This window comes from Aplidium turbinatum, chromosome 3, assembly GCF_918807975.1.
Source record: "Aplidium turbinatum chromosome 3, kaAplTurb1.1, whole genome shotgun sequence".
Taxonomy (NCBI): domain Eukaryota; kingdom Metazoa; phylum Chordata; class Ascidiacea; order Aplousobranchia; family Polyclinidae; genus Aplidium; species Aplidium turbinatum.
The window spans coordinates 4,848,791-4,875,993 of record NC_137474.1 but is presented as its reverse complement, the minus strand read 5'-3'; the positions used below and the strand labels follow the sequence as shown (position 1 = coordinate 4,875,993).

The window sequence follows — 27,203 nt, the reverse complement described above, 5'->3', positions numbered from 1 at the left end:
TGACGATGTTAAAACTTTACCGCATAAGCAAGATTTAAATGGTTTCCGTCATTTTCATGACGTCAATATGTTTCATTTGAACGATTGTAGTACTGTAGATATACTGATTGGCAAGGACAACACTTATTTGATGTGGGCTAAAGAAGAGTGTGCTGGTGAAAATCGTAGTGAACCGCATGCTTTACTCACTCCTCTCAGTTGGTTGGCTTGTGGTGGTAAGTCACCTTTAGATGAATACGTTGCTAATGTGTGCAGAGTGCAGACGTCTTCAGAGTCAGATGTCATCTCTGGCTTTCAGCGTAAAATTGAGTCTCGTGATATGGAAATAGCAGACCTGAATAAAGTCATTCAGGATTTGACGTTGCAAAATGAAACCTGTGAAGTGTCTCGCAATGACATTTTGGCTAGAGAACTTGTTGAACCGAATATTGAGTTGAAAGATGGTCGATTTGAGATACCTGTACCGTTGAAGGAAGATATTGATTTACCTAACAATTTTGTGTTGGCGTCAGATAGAGCTGTTGCTTTAAGAAAGAAATCTTTAAAAGAACCTGAACTTCGTGATTTTCTTACTGACACCATGAAAGATCTTAAATCTAATGGTTATATTTTGTGTGATGGTGAAGCAGGAAATGTAAAGGGATTTGAATGGTATTTACCATACTTTGTGACGTCACAATTAAAAAGCGTATTGTTTACGATGGCAAGTCTGAATTCCGAGGAACTTGTGTTAATGATGTAATGTTTTCGTGTCCTGATTTGTTAAACCCTCTGGCAGATGTCTTGGCCAGATTTCGGCTTGGTGGATTTGGTTTCGTGGCCTATATGACTAAGTACTTTTTTCACATTTTGGACACTTCAATACGTAAGCCCAATTTTATTGAACTGCTTACGTACACAGGCAGTGCCGTTCGGATCGTGAACGAACGCCCTTTGGTACCTTTGAGTGACGACCCTAGGGATTGTACTGTCATCACCCCTGCCTCACTTTTGACCGCATACTTAGACCCATACTGTGCTGTTGGGAAATCACATGATCGTGACCAATTAAGAAGGGATTATCGGTTCAATCTGTCATTTTCTCAGCAGTTTTGGAGCAAATGGATAGATTTTTACTTGCCAGGGCTTCAGGGCCGGAAAAAATGGTTAAAAATGGCCGAGAATTTGGAGCCTGGTCAACTTGTAGTGGTGGGTTCTCTCCAAGACATTGGTAAACGTGGGAAGTATTAACTTGGGAGGGTGCATGAGGTAGTTCCACAAATTAGGAAAGGGAAGCCTGTGGTTCGTAGAGCTAAAGTTGCTGTCTGCAACTATGATGAGAGTACGGAGAAAGTGAAAGTGGATTACGTGTTGAGGGATATTTCGTGCCTCGCCCCCGTAAAGAACACTTAAGTGTTAGGGTTTGAGCCTAGTTTTGTCTGCGGTGGCCGACCCTTGTCTGAGCCCGGAACAGTCGGTTATTATCGCAACCATTGTATATAGCGTCATTTTAGCGCGTACCTATGGTACCTATTTCATGTATTGTCGTGTATTATTCTTATTGTTCATTCTTTGCATGCCCTTTGTATTTACGTATTAACTTAAACGTGAGTGATTCAAACAATTTGTGTATATATCGTGTGTTTTTATTCATTGGCTCAAAATTGTCCTTAAATTCTTTTTTAGTTATGCCATGTCAGACTGTCATAACTAGGGGCCGCTATGTTACGGACAATTTTCACCAAATCAAACGTCATATAAAACCGTTATGGTCTACTTAACCTAGCTGGCATCTTACGTCATGGAAATTGCTAGAAAATGTCCAAATATTGTACCATCGTTCGTAAGACCTGATGAAACATTGCATCACCACCTTTGAACACCTGTTTGAATTGCGTGACAATGTCTTTCATTATTACGTCAAAGTTACTGTTTAAGTGAGTTTGAGATATCGCAAATTATTCTAGTCATTCTTAAAATTGTTACTTGGAAGTTGGTCGCGTATTTAACTGTTTTGCTTAGTGCTTGACAGCTGGACGAAAGTTCCGTCTTTTAGGCTATCTAAGTAGTTTGTATCGTAGTGACAAGTTTTAGTGGTGTACGGTGTTGCATCCCAATTTCGACAGCCAGGTGGCTAATTTTACAGAAATACAATTCTTGAAAAGACGTTTTGGAAGAGTGTTTCTTTTTCGGTCATTACATACAGACGAACGAATGCGGGAATCTTATGTTACAATTTTCCCACGAAGAGATTATGGCTTACCGCTGTGACCAGTGGGTGACTTTACCAACTAGGCCTTCAATACAAAATTTTCGGCAATTTAAAAAAAAGAACCGTAGGCCTATGTTACTAAGTTACAAATTACTGCCCTGTTAGTGTCGTGAGAAAAAGGCAATCGTAACCAGCCTTCCTGTTCCTATCACCTTTTTTAGATATCCCTGGATTCGATATATCTGATTTTGCTTGCCAGCTGGTATAAGCTAAGCATTAAGTAGGTCTAACTATTGATTTTCTCTGATCATTGGGCCTAAGCCTACATGCTCAAGGTTGATTGATTGAATTTTTATCCTCGAACTGAGAAAGCTTCTTTAAGAGCTTTGGCAGTTTCGTCTTAATTTTACTTAATTTTAAATTTAAAAAATGGTCTTTTGCGTTAATCAGAAGCAGTTTTGAAGTAACATTTTGGGAAGCATCCAGGGTTGGAAGTAACGACTAGTTGTCACTATTCGATAGCATTATTCGTTGCTTTCTGAATATCGAATGCTTATACCCATTCCTTTTAAAAATAAATATCGAATGCGCGTTATTCACTGCTTTTTTACGTAAGCAACGAAATCATTATTAGTTTTTCACTAATCGATATTTAGGAGCACTGCTGAATCATTTTTTGTTGTTCACTTACTTCGTCGTCAAAACGAACTTACGAGATTTAGTTTTTGGATTACTATTCGACCTAACCCCCTTCCGGTTTTCGAACTTTAAAGGATTAAGGAAAATTTTGCGGCAACACAGTTTCGTTTTTTTCGAATTTTCGTATTTTTTTTACTTTGCAGATTGCTTGTTTTTGGCCTTGTTTTTTGGCCAATCATTTTTTAGTAATTGCTATTCATTGCTTTTTTTAAGTATCGATAGCGGAAAGTCATTGCTTTTTTGGGCACTATCGAATAACGAAATAGTCATTGCTTTTTACTAACGACTTCCAACCCTGGAAGCATCTAATAAGATTCAAAATAACAATTGAAAATATCATATTGACAGGAAAACAATAAGATGACCATACTATCTACCAGTGAACTGGTGAGTTGTTACTTAATCTCATGTTGATTTGGGTTTGAAGACATTTCAGACCAAACAAGAACAGCTTTACGAGCAGTGGCAGAACCAGCATGTAGCCTCAGTGTGGACGATTTCAACAAAATAGTAAAGCATTGGTCACAGCGGAAAATCATAATATCTCCGTGGAAAAGTTGTAAGATAAAATTCCCGAATTCTTTCGTCTATATGCGATGACACCGAGCGAAACACACGTCTTAAGCCTCCTTCACGAATTGTATTTCAAGACGCAGGACAGCTACACGGAAGGTTACAAAGGGATAACGCAACACATATGCATTACGTAGGGATGGCATTACGCAATAATAAAAACTTGACATCGCAGGACAGATTTCTGGGATAAAGGATGGAAATTAATATTTCAACAACTCGTAACTGGCATCTATTACGTAACAGTGATCATATTGTCCCATAATTCCAAACGGGGTAAATCGGAATGATGCAACATTCCATTTTTGGTAAGCGCGTGACTTCTGGAACGAAGAAGCTTCAAAATCAAGCGGCGCTGGTTCGAATCTCGAGGTGTGTGCTTGAACAACGCACGTTAAGGACTGCTCTCCATTCAGCGGCATCTAATAGATGGAACAGTTCCCCGGCAACAAGACTTCAACAAGCGGAAACTGCACTCTGCCAATCTTGGTGACCGCCGACCGGGCCTGCGTCAGTGATTCAAAGCCTCTACCGTACGTCTACAAGTATGCGAAACTGCCAGGATTAAGCTTTGCAAGAAGCTTTCCCAGTCCGAGGATAAAGATTCAATCAATCAATTAATGTTCTATGACAGTGGTTCTTAACCAGGGTTTGATCGAACCCCTGGGGTTTGGCGAAGCTGTTTCAGGGGTTCGGCGAGAACGCCCGAATTTTTGGAAACATTTTTGAACCACACTGAAGTAGCCTACGATGGCTATCGAGGGAGAAAGTGATGAATCGCGTTTTTACTTTGCGCACAGAATTATTGGAGTTCTTGAAAGGTCTCAACTATCGGCATTTAAAAAACTTTGAGGACAAGTTTTATCCTTATTTTGGCTTAGGCTATTTGGCTGACATCTTTGGTGCTCTCAATCAGCTAGAAACTTTAACACAACAAATCTAGATCTTCTATTAGAATCTGGGGTACGCCTATCTGCTTGACTCGAAGACCCATGGTCGCTTCGCAGATTCCCGTTGCTGGGAATTCCTTTTTTATTGCTGTATTTATTGTACCATATTTACCTACAACGAAATAAACCAATCAATCAATCAATCAATCAGTCTTCAAACATTTTGGTGCCAACAAATGGAAAATTATCCTCTTGTTACAAAAACTGCCCTTGAAGTTCTCATGCCATTCATAACTACTTATTTATGCCAGCATGCGTTTTCTATTCTGGTGGATGTTAAAGCAAAAAAAAACGAAACCGGCTTGCATGCGAAAATGCCATGAGAAAAGCTGTCTCCGAGACAAAGCCACGAATCTCACTATTGGTCTCAGAAAAACAACATGTAAACAACATAGGTCTCGCTGATAGCCTACACTCATACAGTAATGTAGCTTATTACTACGGTAGGCTATATTAAATATGGTAGATTTTTGTTTTTGTGATTTTACAAAAACTTGGGGTTCAACGAAGGCTTGCAGATTAGCGTACGGTAAGGGTTAGTAAAGGTTAAGAACTACTTTTTTAGGACATGAATGATGCAACACTTTATCACTTCCAGCCAGGGAGTCGAACCGTTTGATTTTTCCGGTTCGGGTCCGGTTCTGGTTCAAAGATTGTTTCAAAATTTGGTTCAGTTCCGGTTCAGGTTCGAAGAAACTTAAAACCGGTTTTATAAGTTCCGGTTCGGGTCCGATAAAATTAGGCCTAGGCCTACTATTGCCCAACTACTAACTAGCCCAATTGGGCGTGAAAACCGCAAGGTTGGCAACACTGATCTCAACACTGCTTTGCTCAATTAACTTGCCTTTGTTGTTTGTTGCACAAGTTACAATCAAACTATATTGTCTATGATGTCACAGAACAGAAGTTGTTTACCTCAAAAAATTCCTCTCCAAAGCATTGATGATAGTGGATCTTGTGTTACGGAATAGGCTATAACTCATCCGTACAATGTGGTCTCCAAGATAACAACATGCTACGTACAACTTCACTTACCACAATGCGAACAATGACGTAATGCTGGAGCGAACCGCTTTTTTCAACCGGTTCGGGTTCGGTTAGGGTTTAAGCTAACTCAAATTTTCGGTTCAGTTCCGGTTAAGGTTCAGACAAAATCGCACCAAAACCGGTTTACAAAAATCCGGTTCGGGTTCGGTTCGACTCCCTGCTTCCAGCAATGTTCTATGACGTAAGATGCAGGTTAATTATTATTATTATTTATTTGGGTGAGACAAGTTGTTCATAACCAAAACAAAACAACGAAATAATACACAAACTGCAAATGCACAAAGGTCACAGAGAGCCACTTTGGATACCGTCGGTTTAAAAACTCACTAAATGGGCTATCTACTGTTACAAATTTACATACAATGAGCGTTGCTGGAAGAATTGAAAGGATTCAGAACGATAAAAACAATCAGATGACATCAGGTCTGACATAAAGCGATTTGAGGAGTGAATGCAACGGTTAATAAATGAAAACATGTTTTTCCTCAATAAAGCATCAAGCGTTGTTATATTATTCATTACTTGATATTCACGGGCACTGACATAACGAGGCAAGTTGTGCAATATTATAAAAGAATCATGGTAAGCAACACGTAATCGTTTTATGCTGGAAGATCTAAACTTGTTCCGCAACTGGGATGCGTAAAAGGACATGCAATAAGAGCAAAATACAATGTTTTTTTTTTACAGAGGGTAAGCATTTAGCAAAATGAGATTTTGCATTGTTTGCAGCACAATACTGAGAGCGTACCTGCCTTGAAATATCATAAATACAATAAATACACCCAGGTATTTTACAGAGTCTTTTAACACAATTTCAGATTTACCTAGATGTACGTAATATTTTACAAGCCGTGTACAGCTCGGCTTGGCTAAGCGTTCTCCTTATTACAGTGCAGTCAGGATACACCTAGCTGCGTCCGACAATATCTGCAACCTCCACTTGTGTTAACGCGCGTCTTTCTCCTCACTGTCCAACAGCAACAGACCAATTGTTCGGAGTTTTAGCGGTTTTCTATTAAAGAACGAAACACTTATAAATAGGCTATTGGCACAGAATACCGTACTAAAGTAAATAATTTTGGTGTAGTTAGTTTGACAATTATGGTAGGCTACTAGAATAAAGTTACAATGTTATTTACCAAACTATTTTGTGTCCCAGGTGCAGATCATCCAAAGTGACGCAATTAAGTAGTTGATTCCAATATACAGCGACAAACAAAACAATACCACAGCAAAGGGTCTAATACAAAGTTTTGCTGTGAAATAAAACAAATAACATAACTACATTACAACTATTGCTTTTCTCTGCGTTATGGCTAGGCCTCTAGCTCTGACATTGCAACTATACTCAACAAATCAAATACTGTACATAAAACTTGGTCAGTGAAAGGAGTTTACATCATACAAACGACGCTTTCGTTGGTGTTGTCCATTTGCCAATCTTCGCCACACTCGACCGCCCAGAGATAACAGTAAAATGAGGTCATTGTCTCTTCGTCGCCGAAGCGAAAGCAATCCAATTTACGCTTCATTTAACTGACCAGCGTGATGGCGTCGCATACAAATTACGGCACAAACAAAAAGGCATAAAATATTCTACACTCCACCCAAAATATGCTACTACGTCTAAACAACATATTTTACAAGCAAAATATTTTAACAATCATTCTCTTCATTTCTACACAACCACATGGGTGGCGCGCCTCTAAGTTGTTCGTCAGCAAGAATGATTAAACACAATTTGGTGATGGGACGTTTAATTTCGTTGTTTTTTGTTTTTACCAAAACCGACCGAACTACTTCATTTTTGTCTGGATATGTCTCTATTACACGCCCTAACAGCCATTGCGACCTCGGAACAGATTGATCAACTATCAAGACGATGTCATTTTGCACCAAATTTTGTCTTAACTTTTTCCACTTCTGACGATGGGCAATTGTTGGCAAATACTCCTTGATCCATCTTTTCCAAAAGACGTCAGCGAGGTATTGTACCTGTCTCCAACGATTAGACCAGTTTACATCCCTTTCCGTGGTCTCAGTCAAGGGCAAATTGTTACTTGGTTTTACCATTAGCAAATCGTTGGGTGATAACGGTTTATCGTTTTTTTTCTACAAAAGTAATGGGAGTCAAGGGCCGAGAGTTTACAATTGCTTCTACTTCCACAAACAGTGTGCTCAAATTCTCGTCCGTATATGTACTGTGTGGAGACAAAGACAACAAGATTTTTCGTACTGAGCGTATCAACCTTTCCCACGCTCCTCCGTGGTGACCGGCTGAAGGGGGATTGAAATGCCAGTCTATTTCCTTTTGAAGAAGGAAGTTTTCAATCTTTTGCTGATTCCAGGTGCGCATAGCACTTCTTATAACCTTTTCCGCTCCAACAAAATTCGTTCCATTGTCCGAATAAATGTGAGCTACCTCGCCTCTTCTGGCAATGAATCGTCTCAAGGCGCTGATGAAGGAATCAATATTCAATGAATGTGCAACCTCCAAATGAACTGCTCTTGTTGTTAGGCAGGTAAAGATACATCCATATCTCTTAACTAAACTCCTACCCTGTTTCACATTGATAGGACCGAAGTAATCAACACCCGTGGCAAAAAGGGGGGGTTGATTTGTTTGCATGCGACAAGTCGGTAAATCAGCCATCAGTTGCTCACCAGGTGTCGCATTCTGTTTCTTGCATACTGTACAGTCCTTTATCACTCCCCGAATTGCAGAGCTACCTTTCTCCACCCAGTATGCAGTCCGTAGCGCTGTGAAAGTATGGTTTATACTGGAATGACCAGCAGTCACGTGAAAGTGTTGAATTACCAGTTTAGTTAGCCATGAATTATGAGGCAAAATGACTGGATGCCTCAAATTGAAGTCTACTGGTGCCTCAGACAGACGTCCGCGAACTCTAAGGGTTTCTTCATGCAAAAAAGGGTTCAACTTAAGCATAGCATTAGGACAATTTTGTTTCGATGCATTTTTACCTTTGGACAAAAGTCGAAACAGTGCTGGGAAACCTTTCCTTTGCTCATGTTGTAGCAAACGTTTCTCGGCTACCTTCAGCTCATCTACAGATAGCCGCAGAGATGCATTTACGTTTCCAGAGGGCCTTGAACCTTTCGACTTAAGAAACTCAAAGTATCTCAGCCACCAGGCAGTTGCCTTTTTTAACCGATGTAGCGATGAAAAACTACTAATCAAACGGTCGGTAGGCGTTTCTGCATTGAAACGTGAAAGGACCTGACTGGTTAGAACAACTCGTCTTTCAAACATAGGAAATTCATCCGACAGTTCAGATAGTTTCTCCAGCTGATCCGGCCAATGTTCAGGGGACTCGACCAGAAATTGTGGACCCTTCAACCACCGAGAAGATTCGACTAGTACACAAGCAGACACACCACGAGACACATCGTCTGCCGGGTTGAGCTTTGTAGGCACATACCTCCAGTTCGCAATCTGACTGTGTCGCTCAATTTCCGCCAGTCGATTTGCTACAAACACAGGAAATCTCTTGCGGCTGTTATAAATACTTTGTAACACCGCGGTAGAATCAGACCAGAACACTGATTCGCAATCTTTCAACCTCAGCTCCTCCCGAAGCAGTACATCCAACCTCACAGCGGCAACTGCGGCAAGCAGTTCCAATCTTGGAATTGTAGTGGCGTTGGAAGGAGAAAGATGACATTTAGACATTAAAAACGTACAGTACACGTTTTTGTTTTGATCGACCATCCGAAGATATGATACGGCACCATATGCTACACTAGAAGCATCAGCAAAATGGTGTAGCTCATATTTTGTGATGACTCGGTCGCCGGGGGGTTTCAGACATCTTTGTACACGCATGTTCTCTAACAAAGGAAGACTGGCGAGCCACGTCCTCCAGCGGTTAGCATGCTCTTCAGCAATTGGCTCATCCCAGTCGTATTCATTCAAATTTCTCAAAATCAGTTTAGCTTTAAGCGACACCGGGGCGACGAATCCAAGTGGATCAAACAAAGAGTGAGACATAGACAAAATTCCTCTCCTCGTACATGGTTTTTCAGGAATTTCCACTTTCACTAAAAACTCGTCTCTTCGAACGTCCCAGTGGACCCCAAGGACACGCTCGTTAGCGCAACTGTCCATAGCTAAACTTTTGTGAAACTGAGAATGTTGGTCGTTGGGAACTTCGTCAAGCACCTCTTCACTGTTAGACAGCCACTTGGTCAAATTGAAACCGGCCATGCTTACAATCGATCGGAGTTCCTTTATTAAACACTTTGCCTCATCTACGGTTGCCACTGACAACAGACAGTCATCAACGTAGAAATCATTGTTCACAACCTCTGAAGTTTTTGCAGAAAACTCATTGCCGAACAGATGCGCGGCATACTTCAGACAAAAGGAGCAACAGCTAGGCGATGACGTTGCACCAAATAAATGCACAGTCATTCTGTACGGGACAGCAGGCTTCGCGACATCACCGTCAGGCCACCATAGAAAGCGAAGTGCGTCTCTGTCATCAGGCTTGACCTTGACCTGATGGAACATCGCTTCAATATCAGCAGTAATGGCTACCCGCACAGCAAACAATGTCGGCTGATCGTTGGCCAACGGTCGCGAACGTCGCGGTCGGCTTTTCGCCGCAAAACAACCATTTGCCAACTAACATTATTTCTTTAACTGGACAAAGAATCAGTAAAAAAGGGTACAACATGTTATAATTTGGTGATATAAACCACATAAAACATTTTTTTTACCAAATATATATTGTGTAAAACTTGGTTGTGGACACAATGCTAAGACAATGGTGGGCCAACGTCGCATTTGTCGTCGTGGGCATTCAGTTGAAAACCAACCTCCAGCCACCGATTGTTTATTTTGATATTCCGGGTGAAATAATCTTACATAATGAAAAGTACCCATTACAATTCTGTGAATTGAAGCTTTTATAAATTTTTATTTCAACAAACGTCAATATCATAAATAGGTTGTTAACACAACGTTGAACCAACGAAGAACCAACGTCACGTACGTCACCATGGGCATTCGGTTGTCAGCCAACCTTTTGAGAATAAATCTCAATTTTGGTGTTTCTGGCAAACGAATTAAGAGATATGGCAAGTATGTATTATAATTCTGTGAAATGAAGAATTTTTAAAGTTCATTTCAACAAAAATTTAATATGACTAATATAGTTGTTGACGCGACGTTGTGCCAATGGTGGACCCCACAGCGCGTTCGTCGCCGTGGGCATTCGGTTGTGAACCAACCTTTCTACAACAAATATCATTTTTCGTATTCACAACAAAATAATTCGAAGCATTGGCCAGTATATGTTACAATTTGACGAAATTAAAGTGAACAAAGGTTTATTCTAACAAAAACGCTATATAAAAAATATTTTGTTGAAGCGACGTTGAGCCAATGGTGGGCCCCACAGCGCGTTCGTCGCCGTGGGCATTCGGTTGTGAATCAACCTTTCTACAACAAATATCATTTTTCGTATTCACAACAAAATAATTCGAAGTATTGGCCAGTATATGCTACAATTTGACGAAATTAAAGTGAACAAAGGTTTATTCTAACAAAAACGCTATGTAAAAAATAGTTTGTTGACGCGACGTTGAGCCAATGGTGGCCCCACAGCGCGTTCGTCGCCGTGGGCATTCGGTTGTGAATCAACCTTTCTACAACAAATATCATTTTTCGTATTCACAACAAAATAATTCGAAGCATTGGCCAGTATATGCTACAATTTGACAAAATTAAAGTGAACAAAGGTTTATTCTAACAAAAACGCTATATAAAAAATAGTTTGTTGACGCGACGTTGAGCCAATGGTGGGCCCCACAGCGCGTTCGTCGCCGTGGGCATTCGGTTGTGAATCAACCTTTCTACAACAAATATCATTTTTCGTATTCACAACAAAATAATTCGAAGTATTGGCCAGTATATGCTACAATTTGACGAAATTAAAGTGAACAAAGGTTTATTCTAACAAAAACGCTATGTAAAAAATAGTTTGTTGACGCGACGTTGAGCCAATGGTGGCCCCACGGCGCGTTCGTCGCCGTGGGCATTCGGTTGTGAACCAACCTTTCTACAACAAATATCATTTTTCGTATTCACAACAAAATAATTCGAAGCATTGGCCAGTATATGCTACAATTTGACGAAATTAAAGTAAACAAAGGTTTATTCTAACAAAAACGCTATATAAAAATAGTTTGTTGACGCGGCGTTGAGCCAATGGTGGGCCCCACAGCGCGTTTGTCGCCGTGGGCATTCGGTTGTGAGCAAACCTTTTGCCAAAAAATCTTAATTTTATTTTATTTATTTATTTGCAATCAGACTCAAAGTCCATAGAATTCAAAATGCTTAGCCTACGCAATTGAATCAAATAGTTTTCAATTAGAGAAAACACAAGTCTCACGAAACAAAGTGTTACAATCACTCATACAAATAGCCTATATTAAAATGTTGCATGACCAAATGCTGCATAAATTTGATTAAAGAAATTCATCTTTTGATAAACGTTTTTACAGCTTTTCAATAGTTTATAAGTCAGTAAATCGGTTGGATATCGGAAATTTTTGAAAATGAAATATAAGCCGTCGCCAAAAATTCATATAAAAATAATATTTTGTTGAATATACAATCAAGAAAACTCAAAATGCAAAAATTTTGTCTTGTTTGAGGATAAGGATTTTCGTTAGCCTACATCTGCCGTATTTAACGTTTGACTAGAATTAACTACATCAAAATAAAATAATTTAATTTGGACCAAAAAAATGATTTCATCATGTTTTTACAGTAACCGCAAATATCTCCCATAAAGTAGCCTACAAATGATCATATGAATGTTTGTGGTGGGCAAAACTATTTCTCAACCATTCAGACTTTCGAGTGTTCAATACAAATTACTTTCTTTAGCCACAAAACTTGTTGTTCTCATCTCGTTTGCTTCGAATTTTCGAAGTATTGTCATAAATTACAAGATGTTGAAATCACAAGATGTTGAATCAATGTAAAATGCCTGATTTTGTTCGCCAGTGATTTAACCCAAATAGAATTGTGGTTTAATTAAATCCAAAGTTTGATTGAATTGAATTAAAGTGCCCCTGACAGGTTGGATCCAAGTATAGTAACTTTTTAAAGCATTTCCTTGCGCAGAATCATACTTAGCGAACTTTTTAACCATAACCTCCTAGCTCGACTGGTTAGGGCGTAATTTACATCAAACGACGGCTCCGCAGCGCCACCACAGGCGAAACTCCATATTTCACTGCTCTGGGACGACTTTGGTGGTATTACGTCATTGTAAGTCGGCGTTCTTAGCGACGGATGAAACATACGTTTCCTAGATGTGATTGCTGGATCACAGTTTAGTCGGAGTTGGTACAAGCGGTTGCTTTTTTCAAAGATCTATTGTTTTTTACAGTTTAATAAAACTGTACTGGATACGTTCCTACAAAACCTAAAATATACTTGAAGTGAAAAATGAAGAAATTGTACGAATCATCATTCATATTTAATTCATCATCACTATTCATAATAAATAAAAGTTCTCTCTCTCTCATAATGTGCCCTCAGTACGTACATAGCAGAGTCTATACATGTAAAAGCCTAGTTTACCTGTACAAGGGTACGTTTTTGTAAACGTTGTTGTTTAGAAGTGCTGAAATCATCATCAGCAACTGGTTGCATCTTTGCTGTTATAGATGGTAGCCTATGGCAGATTCCTTCAAAATGTAAAGTTTGCTCAAGCCCATTTTTACTTGAGTGGTATTAACAAAATCATCTTCAGTGAAGTGAAGAGAACAGATATGACTAGTTTTGTATGGCCCATCCTACTTTCGAACACTTGAAGAAAACTTGTACCATTTTCTTCTCAGCACCTTGTTTTGTGGGAAAGCGTAAAAAGAAACCACACGGTCTTTGTCACTGACACTGTCACATATTTATTTATTATTTATTTGCGTCAGACAAAGCTGTCCACATCGAAAACAAAACAACGAAATACTGTAATACACAAACTGAAAATGCACAAAGATCACAGAGAGCCACCTTGGATGCCGTCGGTTTAAAAGCTCACTACTGTCACAAATTTACATATAATGAGTTAAGAAACGTTTTCGGTTTGGTGAGGTCGTAATGTCTAACCCTTGTCAGAGCAAAACGTGAGCGTTTGGTCGTAGATTAGCAAATGATGGCCAACGCTAGGCCCACGAGTAACCAAATCGTTTTCGCCAGAGGGGATGATAGTAAATTGCGTCTTCCACGTCGACCCAACGAGAGCGTTTGGTCGTAGGTTGGCCAACAGTGCACTAACGTTGGTTCTACGATTAAACAACTCTTTTTTGCCACAGTGAGGATAGTTGTAGGCTAAATTGCGTCGTGGATCCCACGTCGAACCAACGAAAGCGTTTGGTCGTCAGGTTGGCCAACAGTGCACCAAAGTTGGGTCTACGATTAGCCAAGCATTTTTTTTGCCACAGTGAGGATAGTTGTAAATTGCATCATGGATTCCACGTCAAACCGACGAAAGCGTTTGATTGTAGGTGGCAAATGGTCGGGAAAGGGTTGGCCAACAGTGCATCAACGTTGGGTCTACGATTAGCCAAGCCTTTTTTCGCCACAGTGAGGATAGTTGTAAATTGCGTCGTGGATTCCACGTCGAACCGACGAAAGCGTTTGGTCGTCAGGTTGGTCGCAGGTGGAAAATGGTCGGGAAAGGGTTGGCCAACAGTGCATCAACGTTGGGTCTACGATTAGCCAAGCCTTTTTTCGCCACAGTGAGGACAGTTGTAAATTGCGTCGTGGATCCCACGTCGAACCGACGAAAGCGTTTGGTCGCAGGTTGGTCGCAGGTGGCAAATGGTCGGGAAAGGGTTGGCCAACAGTGTGCCACCGGGGGATCGACGTTTAACCAACCGATTTTTGTGACTGACGATTCGCCCAAGGTGGCCCGCTGGCCAAATTTGTTACGCGCCAACGTCGGAAACCAACGGAGGGCCCACGGGACGTTTCCGATGGTCTAACGTTGGACCAACGACACGTTGTTGTGCGGGTATGGGCTCCTTTCTGAATCTATTCAGAACACCAACCAAGCTATTGATTAAGTCAGGTTCCTGCATAAGGTTTTGATTAAGCGAATCTCCTCTGTACTTTGCCGCGCAATCAAAAACGATTCTCAATTTTTCAGGCTTTTTCGGATTAACAACGCCATGGTGGGGAAGGTACCAAAACAAATCGTTCAATATTTCGTGTTCAGGAACTCTTTCCGCATAGCCTCGCTCGACGTAACCTTGCATCACAGAAACGTACTTCTTATGATAAGTGTCATCGTTCATTAAACGTTTTTTCAATGTTTTCAACCTGCCTTCCGCCATGGAGCGATTGTTTGGTAACTGAATATCTTTATTTCTCCACAGTAAAGGAAGTTGGAAATGTCCGTCGATTAACTCAACAGACGTTTCCATCATACCCAAAGACACTCTATCCTCTCTAGAGTTAGGACAGTCCAACTTTCCAGGGTAAACATGTTCATGAGGTGGCAACAAGATCTCATCATCACGAGAAGCCGACAAGAACATACAGGAATAGTCGCACGTTTTCTCTAATGCGCCTGATTCTTTACAAATGGATGGGCCATACAACACCCAGCCGAGTGGAGTCTTCATAGCAGCAGGAGAGCCTCTTTTGCCGTAGCGACTATCCAACACAGACAGTAAGAATGGCGCATCGGCGCCGATTAAAAGGCCAACCGACTTGTCTTCCAATTCGGGAAACTTTATTCCCTTGAGGTGGCTAAGCTCCTCAATTGCTTCAAAGACCGGGACAGGTTTTGCTCTGACTGGTACCTTGTCAACAGTTAGGACTTGGGACAAACATTCCTCTGTTTCACCATTAAGTGGTTTCACAATCAGAGACAACATCATGCCCTTCATTGTCTCCCGTTTTGTTGCCATAGTCTGAATGGGTACTTTCCTTTCTTCCCCAGTAGCGTTTAATCTTTTGGCAACGCTGGCGTCACAAAACGACATTTCCGAACCTGTGTCAAGAAACGCGTAAGTGGTGACTTTCCTACCCTTGTAGCAAACCCTCACTGGAACAGTGAGGAGGAAAGGCTTTCCAGAAGACTTCTCACCGTTCACGTTATGGCACGCGTTTGCGCATACTGTGGCATCTTGACCGCCGTCATGTTTGTGCAGCAACGTATGATGGAGTCCCGTGCATCCTTCCACTGTACAGCTTTCCTTCGACTTGCAATCGGAGGCTACGTGCGATTTTGAAAGGCATCTAAAACACAAGCCTTCCCTTTTCAACATCGCAAAGCGCTGAAAGCGATTCAAGTCTAGAAACTTGCTGCACTTGTCCAATCTGTGCTGGCCCTTGCACAGACAGCATTGTCCAAATCTATTAACACTAGGAGAGGGGGAAAGACTTTCTGATCCAGTGTTGAAAACCCCAACTTTGTGACGTCGGACAGGCTTAGACTCCTTAGACTTCCTTCCGGGACCGAACACGTGACGACCAAATAGCGAGTCTGCAATTTCAGACTGCTCACGTACAAACGCCGCGAAGTCACAAAACTTTGCTTGATGACCCGTTTTTCTTTGGATCTGGACAGAGGTCTTTACCCATTCCACAGCCAAATCATGGGGCAACTTGTCCACTAAATGCAGCATGGTCCCTAATGAGTTGAGGCTCGCATACTCTCCAATGTCTCTGAGCGTTGTTAGAGACTTGTCCAGGACAACGCAGAATTTGGCCAACCCCTCTACATCTTCTGCTCGCAACTGCTTAAAAGCTTTCAGGGTCTCCTCACAGCAGTTCGCTATGATATGAGGCTGGCCATAATCATAGTACAATCTCTGTCGTGCAAACTTGTAGCCCTGAGTTGCATCGGCTGTATAGTGCTCAACCTTTTCTCGAACACGAGGAGAACATTGCTGAAGCAGGTATACCAGCCGCAACTCATCGCTTGGCAGTTTTGAGGCAATATGCGCTTCAAAGTTATGAACAAACGTTGAATACTGTAACGGGTCACCATCAAATTTTTGGATAATTGGCCTTGGCAAAAAGGAATCTTCTATTGGGCCTCCGCTATGACGACTAGCTCTCTTTTCATCAACTGGTTGCTGCGATTGCGAAAACCCTACCACAGTTGGCTTTTCACTTTCCTTTGTGTCATCAGCGGCGGGAACATAAACGGACTGTCCAATGTTTAAATCGACATTACCGTCCCAATTACCATCCGATTGTTGGAGATATTTCGACGGCAGTGAAGCAGGATTATCTCGCATCGAAATAGGTGGACTGCGCTCAGTGGTATTGCGATGCTGGTTGACACTTTCAAAACCAGTCTCATCCAAAACCGTAAATTGGCGGCCGCTATTAGATTCTTCTTCCCAAGCTTCGGCTTCCAATTCAGCCATTTCAATTTCTCTATCCGCCTCTCTCATGGCGGCTGCCCGTTTAGCAGCTTCTTGTCTTTCAGCTTCCAAAAATCGCTCTGCCGTCTGTGCCTTTGCGAGTTTGGCCAATTTCACTTTCACTCTACTTTCTCGTTGCTTGAAGCGTGTCAACGACGCTGCGGAGCTGCGGCTGCCTCGCGAAGAAACATTTGAAGCACTATCAAAAGCCGAAACTGAACTTTCGGGCAAAGGGGGAAAACCTTTAACTGACATTTTTAATTTAGGTCTGACAAACAACTTGAGATAAAGTGAATAACAAAACACATGCAATTTAAATCAAACTAGTCAAAAATAATCACAATCAGTAGGCTATGTAATAGCAAATACCAATTAAATCGAATTAGTCTACACAACAACAATAGACTAAACAGTAGCCACAGAATCTTACAACACTATAAAGTAAGAAAAAGCACAATTACAATCAGTAGGCTATGTATTAGCAGATGTCAATTAAATCAAATTAGTCTACAACAACAATAATATACTAAACAGTAGCCACAGAATCTTACAACACTATAAAGTAAGAAAGGCACAATTACACTAGTTTGAAAACTGATGTACGTAATATTTTACAAGCCGTGTACAGCTCGGCTTGGCTAAGCGTTCTCCTTATTACAGTGCAGTCAGGATACACCTAGCTGCGTCCGACAATATCTGCAACCTCCACTTGTGTTAACGCGCGTCTTTCTCCTCACTGTCCAACAGCAACAGACCAATTGTTCGGAGTTTTAGCGGTTTTCTATTAAAGAACGAAACACATATAAATAGGCTATTGGCACAGAATACTAAAGTTAATAATTTTGGTGTAGTTAGTTTGACAATTATGGTACCGTAGGCTACTAGAATAAAGTTACAATGTTATTTACCAAACTATTTTGTGTCCCAGGTGCAGATCATCCAAAGTGACGCAGTTAAGTAGTTGATTCCAATATACAGCGACAAACAAAACAATACCACAGCAAAGGGTCTAATACAAAGTTTTGCTGTGAAATAAAACAAATAACATAACTACATTACAACTATTGCTTTTCTCTGCGTTATGGCTAGGCCTCTAGCTCTGACATTGCAACTATACTCAACAAATCAAATACTGTACATAAAACTTGGTCAGTGAAAGGAGTTTACATCATACAAACGACGCTTTCGTTGGTGTTGTCCATTTGCCAATCTTCGCCACACTCGACCGCCCAGAGATAACAGTAAAATGAGGTCATTGTCTCTTCGTCGCCGAAGCGAAAGCAATCCAATTTACGCTTCATTTAACTGACCAGCGTGATGGCGTCGCATACAAATTACGGCACAAACAAAAAGGCATAAAATATTCTACACTAGATGTAGCAGAGGAGCACGTGAAAGATAAAAGTTTTTTGGGGAAAATAAAATACCAAATGACTTTTCAGAATTGAAAGTAATTTCATGTTCAACAGCATACTTGTGGCAAACATCTAACAAATTTTGTAAGCCACACAAACTAGGCGAGATGCAGCAAATGTCATCTGCAAACATAATATGATTTAGACAAGAGTTGCCAACATAGCAACCAACTTTTGTTTTATTGAGCTCATAAGAAAGCTGATCAATATATACTGCAAAAAGATAGGGGCTAAACACCCCCCCACCCAATTAGACCGGTTGAATGGTTTTATGTGACGTTTGGTTTGGGGAACCATTGTTCGCAACAAGCATATTTAGTTGTAGGTCTTCATAGACGGCATTGATCCGACCTTGCAAATACACCGTGAATAAAGTTACTTTTCTGTGTTTTAAGGGGTGATCGTTGCAATCGGCTCTCCCTGGATCCGCCATTGCTTGAGGCCAATCGAATTTGTCCTGTGAGGTTTGAATTGCCGCTATAACGGAAAGTTTTCTTGGCATTTTTTGATTTTACAATTCTTCTTTTTCCGCTTTATCCATGACAAAATAGAGATCTCGTGATTCCTACGTCATCCCGACCTTTCATCGTTTCTGGATTTGTTTGTCATCCTAAAAATTTCAGCTCCTCAGGTTTGTAGCGTTTCTTGAAATTGTGTTGTAGGACTGTAGGTGTGTGGTTTTCTTAAAATTTGCAATGGATTTAGTTAACGTCATCCATCTTGAACTCTGAGCGTTGCGCGAAAAAAAAAAAATTAGTTAACGTAACTATCATAAACTATGGCACCCACATCTCCAAGACAATGATATGTTCAACAAGGTATGAGTTATGGGTGCCGGTACCCTAGTTTAATTGTTTTGCTGTATTTGATCTAATTTAGAAACAAATATATGGTGAAGTGAAATATGCTTTGTTAGATGCTTCTAATAAAAACGATTAAAGGGACTGTGTAGTGTGTACTGTAGCATGGGTGCAACCTAATTCGTACCCTAAAAAGATCGAGAGAAAAATAGCACAAAGCCGAAGTCGCTGATCGCAACAAAGCCGAAGTTGCTAATCGCAGTTTCCTCAAAAGTTTTAAGGTTAAGGTTAAGCGTAAACTTCGATCCATGTGCTATTTTGGGTTTTTTAATTTTTTTCTCAATTTTTTCAGGGTACAAATTAGGTTGCATCCTGTAGCATTTCATACGGTAGCTGAATGAAAAAACATCAACCCCACTTTTATTGGTAATGGCAAGTTCTCTTTTTAAGCTGTGTTACTTTAGTCGCTTGAGATTAAAGTTTGTAAAATTGCGTTTTTTATCTATAGTACAGTCATCTGTTTGTTACCTATGTTGTGTGATTAATAGAATTGCTGTTATGACTGCTGTTGGTAAGCTGTGACCGTGGTTCAATATTACCGGTAGACGAAAGTAAAGTTTTTCGCCATTAAGTTGACATTTAAAATAGGCAGTGGCTATTTGACCGGCTCCGGTCTTTGAATCTGAAACACTATTTGACCGGTCATGACGTCACTGCATAAGCACTTTTTTCTTTTTCTCTTTCAAAGCAAAAGACGAGAAGCGCCGACATAACTTCTAAATTCAACACGTATTCTTCAACTCAGTCCGTGGCGCGTAGGGTTCGTCTCTGACTGTCAATCTAGAGGGGATGAGTTCGATACTATCCGGAAGCATTCTTTTTTTCATTTTTTTTTTATCTAAATTTTGACCCGAAGCGCATTTATGTGGTCAAGTTTTAATTTGAGTAGCCTACAGTCCAAGTTAGTTAATAGTTCTCAAGTATAGTTCTCAAGTTAGTTATATACAATACTTCTTTTAAAAGAAATGATAATGGTAAAACCATTTTTTAAAGAAGTATTGTATATAACTAACTTGAGAGAAAAATGTAGGGTCGTTTGGCAACACACGTTCACTTACGACGATCGGAAAATTACCAAGAGAAATTCTCAAATTCCAGCAAATTAAAAAAAACTCTAACATTATTACTCACATTTGAAAAGACATAAAAAATGGGCTGTAGGCTACTCAAATTAAAAATTGACCACAAAAATGCGCTTCGGGTCAAAATTTAGATAAAAAAAAAGAATGCTTCAGGATAGTATCGAACTCATCCCCTCTAGATTGGCAGCCGGAAACGTATCGCACGCGCCACGGACTATGTTGAAGAATACGTGTTGAAGTTAGAAGTTATATCGGCGCTTCTCGTCTGTTGCTTTGAAAGAGAAAAAGAAAAAAGCGCTTATGTAGTGACGTCATGACCGGTCAAATAGTGTTTCAGATTCAAAGACCGGAGCCGGTCAAATAGCCACTGCCTTTAAAATATGAGCAGCTCATACAATCATTGTATCTGTGTTCGAGGTCACAAATTGAAACTGAAAAACAATACCACCAAAACCACAAAGCAATTTATTTTCCAACTTGTATTGTTAATAGATGGAATAAGCAGAGTTGTCGGTGTTTTACCCGGATGCAACCTAGTGCGTACCCTCAGTTCGTACCCTAAAAAGATCGAGAGAAAAAAAATAAAAAAAAGCGGAAGTAGAGCTCGACCGATATCACTTTTTCAGGCCAATACCGATATTTATAAAAATTTTAGGCCGATACCGATATATATCGGCCGATATATATCAGCTACGAAAAATTTGTTACCAGCAAAGTTATTATGCAACAAATCAGTCCAAGAAAGTTTGTGCATTAGCTGCTGTAATGGAAAAATCATTCTTAACACTAATCACAAAAAATACCAAACAAAAAAGAAACAACCCAGGTCTCGAAATTCGTTTTTGCTGACGGCGGACAAACGTGTCTGGTCTGAATTCTTCGCCATTCATGAGCGGATGCAACCTAGTTCGTACCCTGAACAGTTCATACCCTGAAAAGATCGAGAGAAAACATTAAAAAAAGCCGAAGTCGCTGATCGCAGTTTCCGCTAACCTTAACAGTAACCATCACTCATCGCAGTTTCCGCAAACATTTTTCCGCAGTTTCCGCTAACCCTAACCATAGACTAATCTATGTTCTAACCCTAACCTTCGCTGATCGCAGTTTCGGCAAACATTTTTCCGTAGTTTCCGCTTACCCTAACTTTAAGTCTCTAACCATAGAGTAATCTATGCTCTAACCCTAATCCTCGCTGATCGCAGTTTCCGCAAACATTGTTTTGCAATTTCCGCTAACTGCAGTTTCCGCTAACCTTTACCTTAACCATAGAGTAATCTATGCTCTAACCCTAACCCTTGCTGATCGCAGTTTCCGCAAACATTTTTTCGTAGTTTTGCAGTTTCCGTTAACTGCTGTTCCCGGCAACCTTTACCCTAACCATAGAGTAATCTATGCTCTAACCCTCGCTGATCGCAGTTTCCGCAAATATTTTTCCGCTGTTTCATTTTTCCGCAGTTTCCGCTAACCCTAACCCTCGAGTTTGTTTGCGGAAGCTCCGATCAGCGAGTTCGGTTTTGTGCTATGAAACTGCGATCAGCGACTTCGGCTTTTTTTAATTTTTTCTCTCGATCTTTTCAGGGTACGAACTGAGGGTACGAACTGTTCAGGGTACGAACTAGGTTGCACCCTTCATGAGCTATGGCTACGGTTTGGAAGGCTTTTTAAAATTTCAGCAAAGGCTTTCATCACACCAACGAGGTGCGCTTGGAGAGTCAAAGCGCCGTGTAGCTGCAATACGCTTGGAGAGTCAAAGCGCCGTGTAGCTGCAATACGCCGCATAACTGATTAACTTCCACCGAACGAGGTCGTGTGGCTTCTTGCGTCACAATGCTCTGGGCACAGATCGGAAAACTTCTACAATGACGCTACTATTTTCTTCTGTGCAAAGTTTCACTAGGCTTTTTTCTTTGGGTTTACTTTTGCATGTCATGTGAGCGAAAGTTAATTTTCCCTGGGCCTTTTCTTTCTTACTGTAATACCAAAACTTGACAAATTTTGCTGCATCTTGCTGTGATAGCCTACTCGTATGATCTAATTTTGTAACGAATCTTGCCTTATCAATATCACTCGGAGATCAAAGCCAGACATTGTGATGTAAGACTTGAAATAAGTTGCGAGTGGTTAGTGTAGAAGTAGCCTACACCGGTACTCCCATCGATTCTTAGCGAAAAATTCACCTTTGTTACACTGATTCAATGTCATCAATCGTTGAAGCAACGTAAAACTCGAAAGTTTTCCTGCTTGAATGGAAGGTAAGGGGATACAGTATTAACATTTTCTAGATGTGCACACTAAAATGGGTGAGAAATTATATTCTCGCAACAATTGTTCGTGCTACGCAAGCACGTTTGAGCAACTTGTGTTTCTTCTAAAGGCATGTATGGCTGGTTTTGAGTGTGCTTTTGCTGGCCGATGTTTATCGGCGAAAAATAGCCGATACATATCGGCTGACCGATATATCGGTCGAGCTCTAAGCGGAAGTCAGCACAAAGCCGAAGTCGCTGATCGCAGTTTTTGCAAACATTTTTCTGTAGTTTCCGCTAACCCTTACCCTAACCTTAGAATAATCCATGCTCTAACCCTCGCTGATCGCAGTTTCCGCAAACATTTTTCCGCAGTTTCTGCTAACCGCAGTTTTCGCTTACCCTAACTCTAACCATCGAGTAATCTATGCTCTCTAACCCTAACCCTCGCTGATCGCAGTTTCCGCAAATATTTTTTCGCAGTTTTCGCTAACCCTAACCCTCGAGTTGTTTGCGGAAACTCTGATCAACGACTTCGGCTTTGTGCTATTAACCACTTCCGCTTGGCAAGCGTGTATAGACGCGCGCGCTTTTTGCTTGCGCCACCCGGCAAGCGTCTATAGACGCAAATTCTTGTTGCTTAACTTTGGAACAACGTGTACGCCGTACATTTGTATACAACTTGTATCGTTTCGGTGAATACCCTAAAGCTTCTGTTATCTATCAGAAATAGTTTGGCTTCAATAAATCATCGTTATAGTTTTGCTTCGTAAGGAAAAAGCTGGTCTGTTTACAAGCAGGTTTGAGAAATTCAGTTCAAAATGGCTATTCAATGAGTCTTTTCACGTTGATTCAAGGCCTGGACACGCCCAATGAATTGCCGAAGCTGAATACGTTTCGCATGAGTTCATTTGCCTTTTAAGGAGTTTCAAAAGCAGGTCAAGATTTGTTTCATCACAAGGGTTTTTGAACAAGTCATTTTACATTTATTGAAGGCCTGAATACGTTGAATCTATGTAAAAGAAGCTGATTTACGGTTTGAAGAAAAAGATATGCCATTTGGAGTAGTTTAAAATGAGTTAACAAGCCCATATTACAGCCGAAACGCCGGCGAAAAATTTTGCAAAAAAAAAAACAAAAAAAAAACGCCGTTCGGATGGCACCATGACGTAAGCGAAACCGCCGATGGGAAGTGGTTAAACTGTGATCATCGACTTCGGCTTTTTTTAATTTTTCACTCGATCTTTTCAGGGTACAAACGGAGGGTACAAACTGTTCAGGGTACAAACTAGGTTGCACCCATTTTACCCAACCCAAAAAAACCCACTTAAAAAAAACAAAAAAACTCATAGCATCATATTTATCCAATTTTTATCAGAAAATTGAAAAAATGAAACAAAGTACTACGGCGTATAATACTTTTTAAACAAACTTCAAATTAAGACTTAAGGATGTGATTGTGAAGGAAATTTCCAAGGATAAATTGAAAACACAGTGGATATTACTGTACACAAACATCAAGTAATGCCACTTTGTACTACACTAAAACTTATTTATGCAAGAAGGCCTCAAGCCGCCTCATAGTTAAACAGCCCTAGTGCTTTATTTTATTGAGTTATGCCAGCATGTACTGAGAGTGAGAGCAGTTCATTGGTAAAAAGTAGTATTTGAGGTGAAATAAGCATGAATCTACCTTTTTGCATCTTTTTTAAATAATATAGAAAAACCCAGGTTTTTCTCAACCCTGGAAATAAGTTACTGTACCTCAACAAATTGACTTGCCTAGTGTAAACTGTTTCAAAGCAAGTCTGGATCACCACTGGGATAATAGTAACATAAAATTTGACCCACTTAGATAGTGATATTTTGCTAGTATTGGCTAAATCCAATCAATATATTGTATCTACTTCACAGTGTAGATCAGTGGTTCCCAACCTTTTTGACCTTGCGGGACCCTATCAAAGAGATAAATAGTTTGCGGCACCCTGGCAAAACTGGATCAATTTTATGAGGTTTTTATAAATGTATTTATTCAAAATTAGTCAGTGTGAAATTTGGGCTTGACTTCTTGCAGAAAGTTCCTTAATATCTGGGGGCACTATTCGATAAAGCCACCCGCATATCTTCCTCGACTATAAGCACTAAGCAGTCGTTCTTTTTTTTTAGTTTTTATGTTCGTTTATACGGAAAAGGCACAATAGCTTTCTTTTCAACGCAAGGATATTCATTTGAATTTTTATCCAGAACTCGTCGAGAGGCATCTGCTTGTGCATAAGCTTAAAATTTCTATCGTAACAAATGTCGATTAATTCTTTAAGATTCAAAACAATACGAGAGTCCAGTAAAAGTCGATATCTCACCCATGCGTAATTTTCCGTGGACAAGCTGGGGAAATATTTTTAATTTTTTTCTTCCAATGATTTTAGGTGCTGAGTTATTAATGAGACAACTTCTTTGTTCTTCATTTCAGAGAAATGTGAAAGCATGTCAAAGTTTTCGTTCTCCACTTTTAAGGACCACATTTGCAGTTGTTCTCTCAGTGCTTTCTATTTATCGGTTGAAGTTAAGAGAGTTTCATTTTTGCCCTGCATTTTCACATTCACGTTATATAAATGGTTGAAGCTATCTACTAAATACGCTAATTTGGAGACCCATAATTGCAAAGCAATTCACAAAATTCTTTTTGCTTTTCAAGGCTGAAAAAAGAGAGCATTGCATCCTTCAACTCATATAGTCTAGTTGAGAAGGAGCGATTTTCCTGGCGTCAGCACTATCTGACTGCTCACTATAATAATAGAACAGCGAGCAATGTGTTTCGCTAACCATACCGGTGTAGCCTCCACCCTCCACACTAGCCATCAAGATTTTCCCAAAAACATGTGTTTCTCTGCAGTCGAGTGTAGCAAGAACTCAGCGATAGACACGTGTTTCGCCCATGAGGTTGGGCTCATCAGTACCGCACCACTTGTTCTTGCTACACTCGACTGCCGAGAAACTCATATATATAGCCTATTCGTGACAATGCTTTTCCTCGCGACAACCATCTTGCTTCGGACGGTATGTAACAGAAGATTAGCGTAGTTTGCTCGCATTTTCTTACAAAACTTGGCAAATAGACGTGATTTAAGTGGTCTACTTTTGATGTAGTTGACCATTTTGACAACTTTGTTTAACACTTTTTTAGGTCTGAACCTAATGTTTTTCCGACAAGAACTTTGCGATGAAGAAAACAGTGTGTTGTTATAATATCACTATTTTGCCTGTTTGCTAACGATACGAATCCTTCAATTGACCTTGACCCAACCATCGGTTTACAGTGGTTCGCAAACAATCGTGCAATTTTATAATCGTGCTGGGTCACATAATCCAATAAGCCATCACTGCAATTTGACTTTGTGCGCGTGAAACGCAAAATAAAATCATGAAACCTGGCAATAATGATGCCTTTCAAACGTTTTTTGGGAAAGAAAAGCAACGAGTCAAAATCTCTTTCACGCTGTTTTTCCTGGGCGAGAAAACGAAAGCTTACCGCCAGCCCAGCCCAGCGGCTTCCCCGCTAAGCGACTCTCCAGAAAGGAGCCGGGAATAACTGCGAGGCGCGAAACTTAATACGCACTGAAACTCGGTTAGAAATAAATAAATTCCGCACTTAACGAGTTAAAGTTAAAATAAAGAATGGGCCGCACTATTGCAATATCTCGCGGCACCCTTGAGCATTGCAATTGGCACCCCAGGGTGCCGCGGCACCCCGGTTGGGAACCACTGGTGTAGATTGTAGATTCTAACGATCTGTTTAAGCCTGATGCTGCGAGTTAGTTGCGGCTATATGGAATTACACGACCTTTCGGAACACAGTTCCCTAGTGCAAGAAACCTAGGGTACCCTAGGAAACTGTTTTCCAAAAGCTCGGGTAATTCGATAGCAGCGATCATGCTGCTAAAAGCAAAACTCAATCAATTGCAATGTATTGTATATTTTAGATTAGGGCTTTCCAAACTTGAGGTTGCGACCCCTTACGGGGTCACGTAACGAACTTCAGGGGTCGCAGAGCGTACCAGTATACCAATTTTACACGAATTACTGCATATACTATTGTTGCTTTGTGCAAAATATCATCCCAAACTGAGTTCAAGCCTTAAAGCAGCCGGCGGCCATGACCGCTAAGTAGGGCTTGAATGATCGCCTGTGCTACCTCCTCCGTCGGCCAAGTTTGGCCGCTGGTTTCTTCTAGCCAATTATTTAATTTCGCAATAGAATGATCGTGGATTAAACGTCTAAAATATGTAGTATCAAAGAGTGACGCAGAATTAGGTCAGCGCATCATAGTCACCACTGTTGTATTGAATATATCCAGCTGCGATCACCAGCGCTGTAAGTCTTGTTTGCAATTTCCGATGTTTATTTTAACGAAGTGTTAATCCGAAGTGCTAATTTACATCAGCTGGCAATATTGTCGTTTTTATATCGATTCAATCGTTGTTAAAAAGGAGAACTAGGTTAGTTGACATCCGTGGGTAAAACACGTGTCTTCATAGTTGAGAACGCTGTGGGTTAGTGACTTCACACCCTCAATGGTGACATCATAACGGAATAAATGGTCAGGTTTTATGAAAGGCGGTATGCTGTATGCAGTTGAAACAATTTACTGAGCAGCGAGCAGTTAAAACAATTTAGGGTCGTTAGATGGTCCCGCAATACCGGATTACAATCCCGATAAAG

The 27,203-nt window shown here is 40.5% G+C and overlaps 2 protein-coding genes across 2 annotated transcripts; both read right to left on the bottom strand.

Annotated features, from left to right (window-relative positions):
• Positions 1-7,561: 7,561 nt before the first annotated feature.
• Positions 7,562-9,994, bottom strand: LOC145766090 (uncharacterized). Its single transcript, XM_082577748.1, has one exon. It carries the CDS (start codon positions 9,992-9,994, stop codon positions 7,562-7,564), a length of 2,433 nt encoding a protein of 810 aa, XP_082433874.1.
• A 4,436-nt stretch (positions 9,995-14,430) lies between these two features.
• On the bottom strand, positions 14,431-17,139 carry LOC145766089 (uncharacterized). Its single transcript, XM_082577747.1, has one exon. The coding sequence runs from the start codon at positions 17,137-17,139 to the stop codon at positions 14,431-14,433; it is 2,709 nt and encodes a 902-aa protein (XP_082433873.1).
• Positions 17,140-27,203: the final 10,064 nt, after the last annotated feature.

What these genes read in the sequence shown, in the direction of transcription:
- LOC145766089 (XM_082577747.1), bottom strand. Translation starts at nt 17,139, where the DNA reads ATGTCAGTTAAAGGTTTTCCCCCTTTGCCCGAAAGTTCAGTTTCGGCT.
- LOC145766090 (XM_082577748.1), bottom strand. Translation starts at nt 9,994, where the DNA reads ATGTTCCATCAGGTCAAGGTCAAGCCTGATGACAGAGACGCACTTCGC.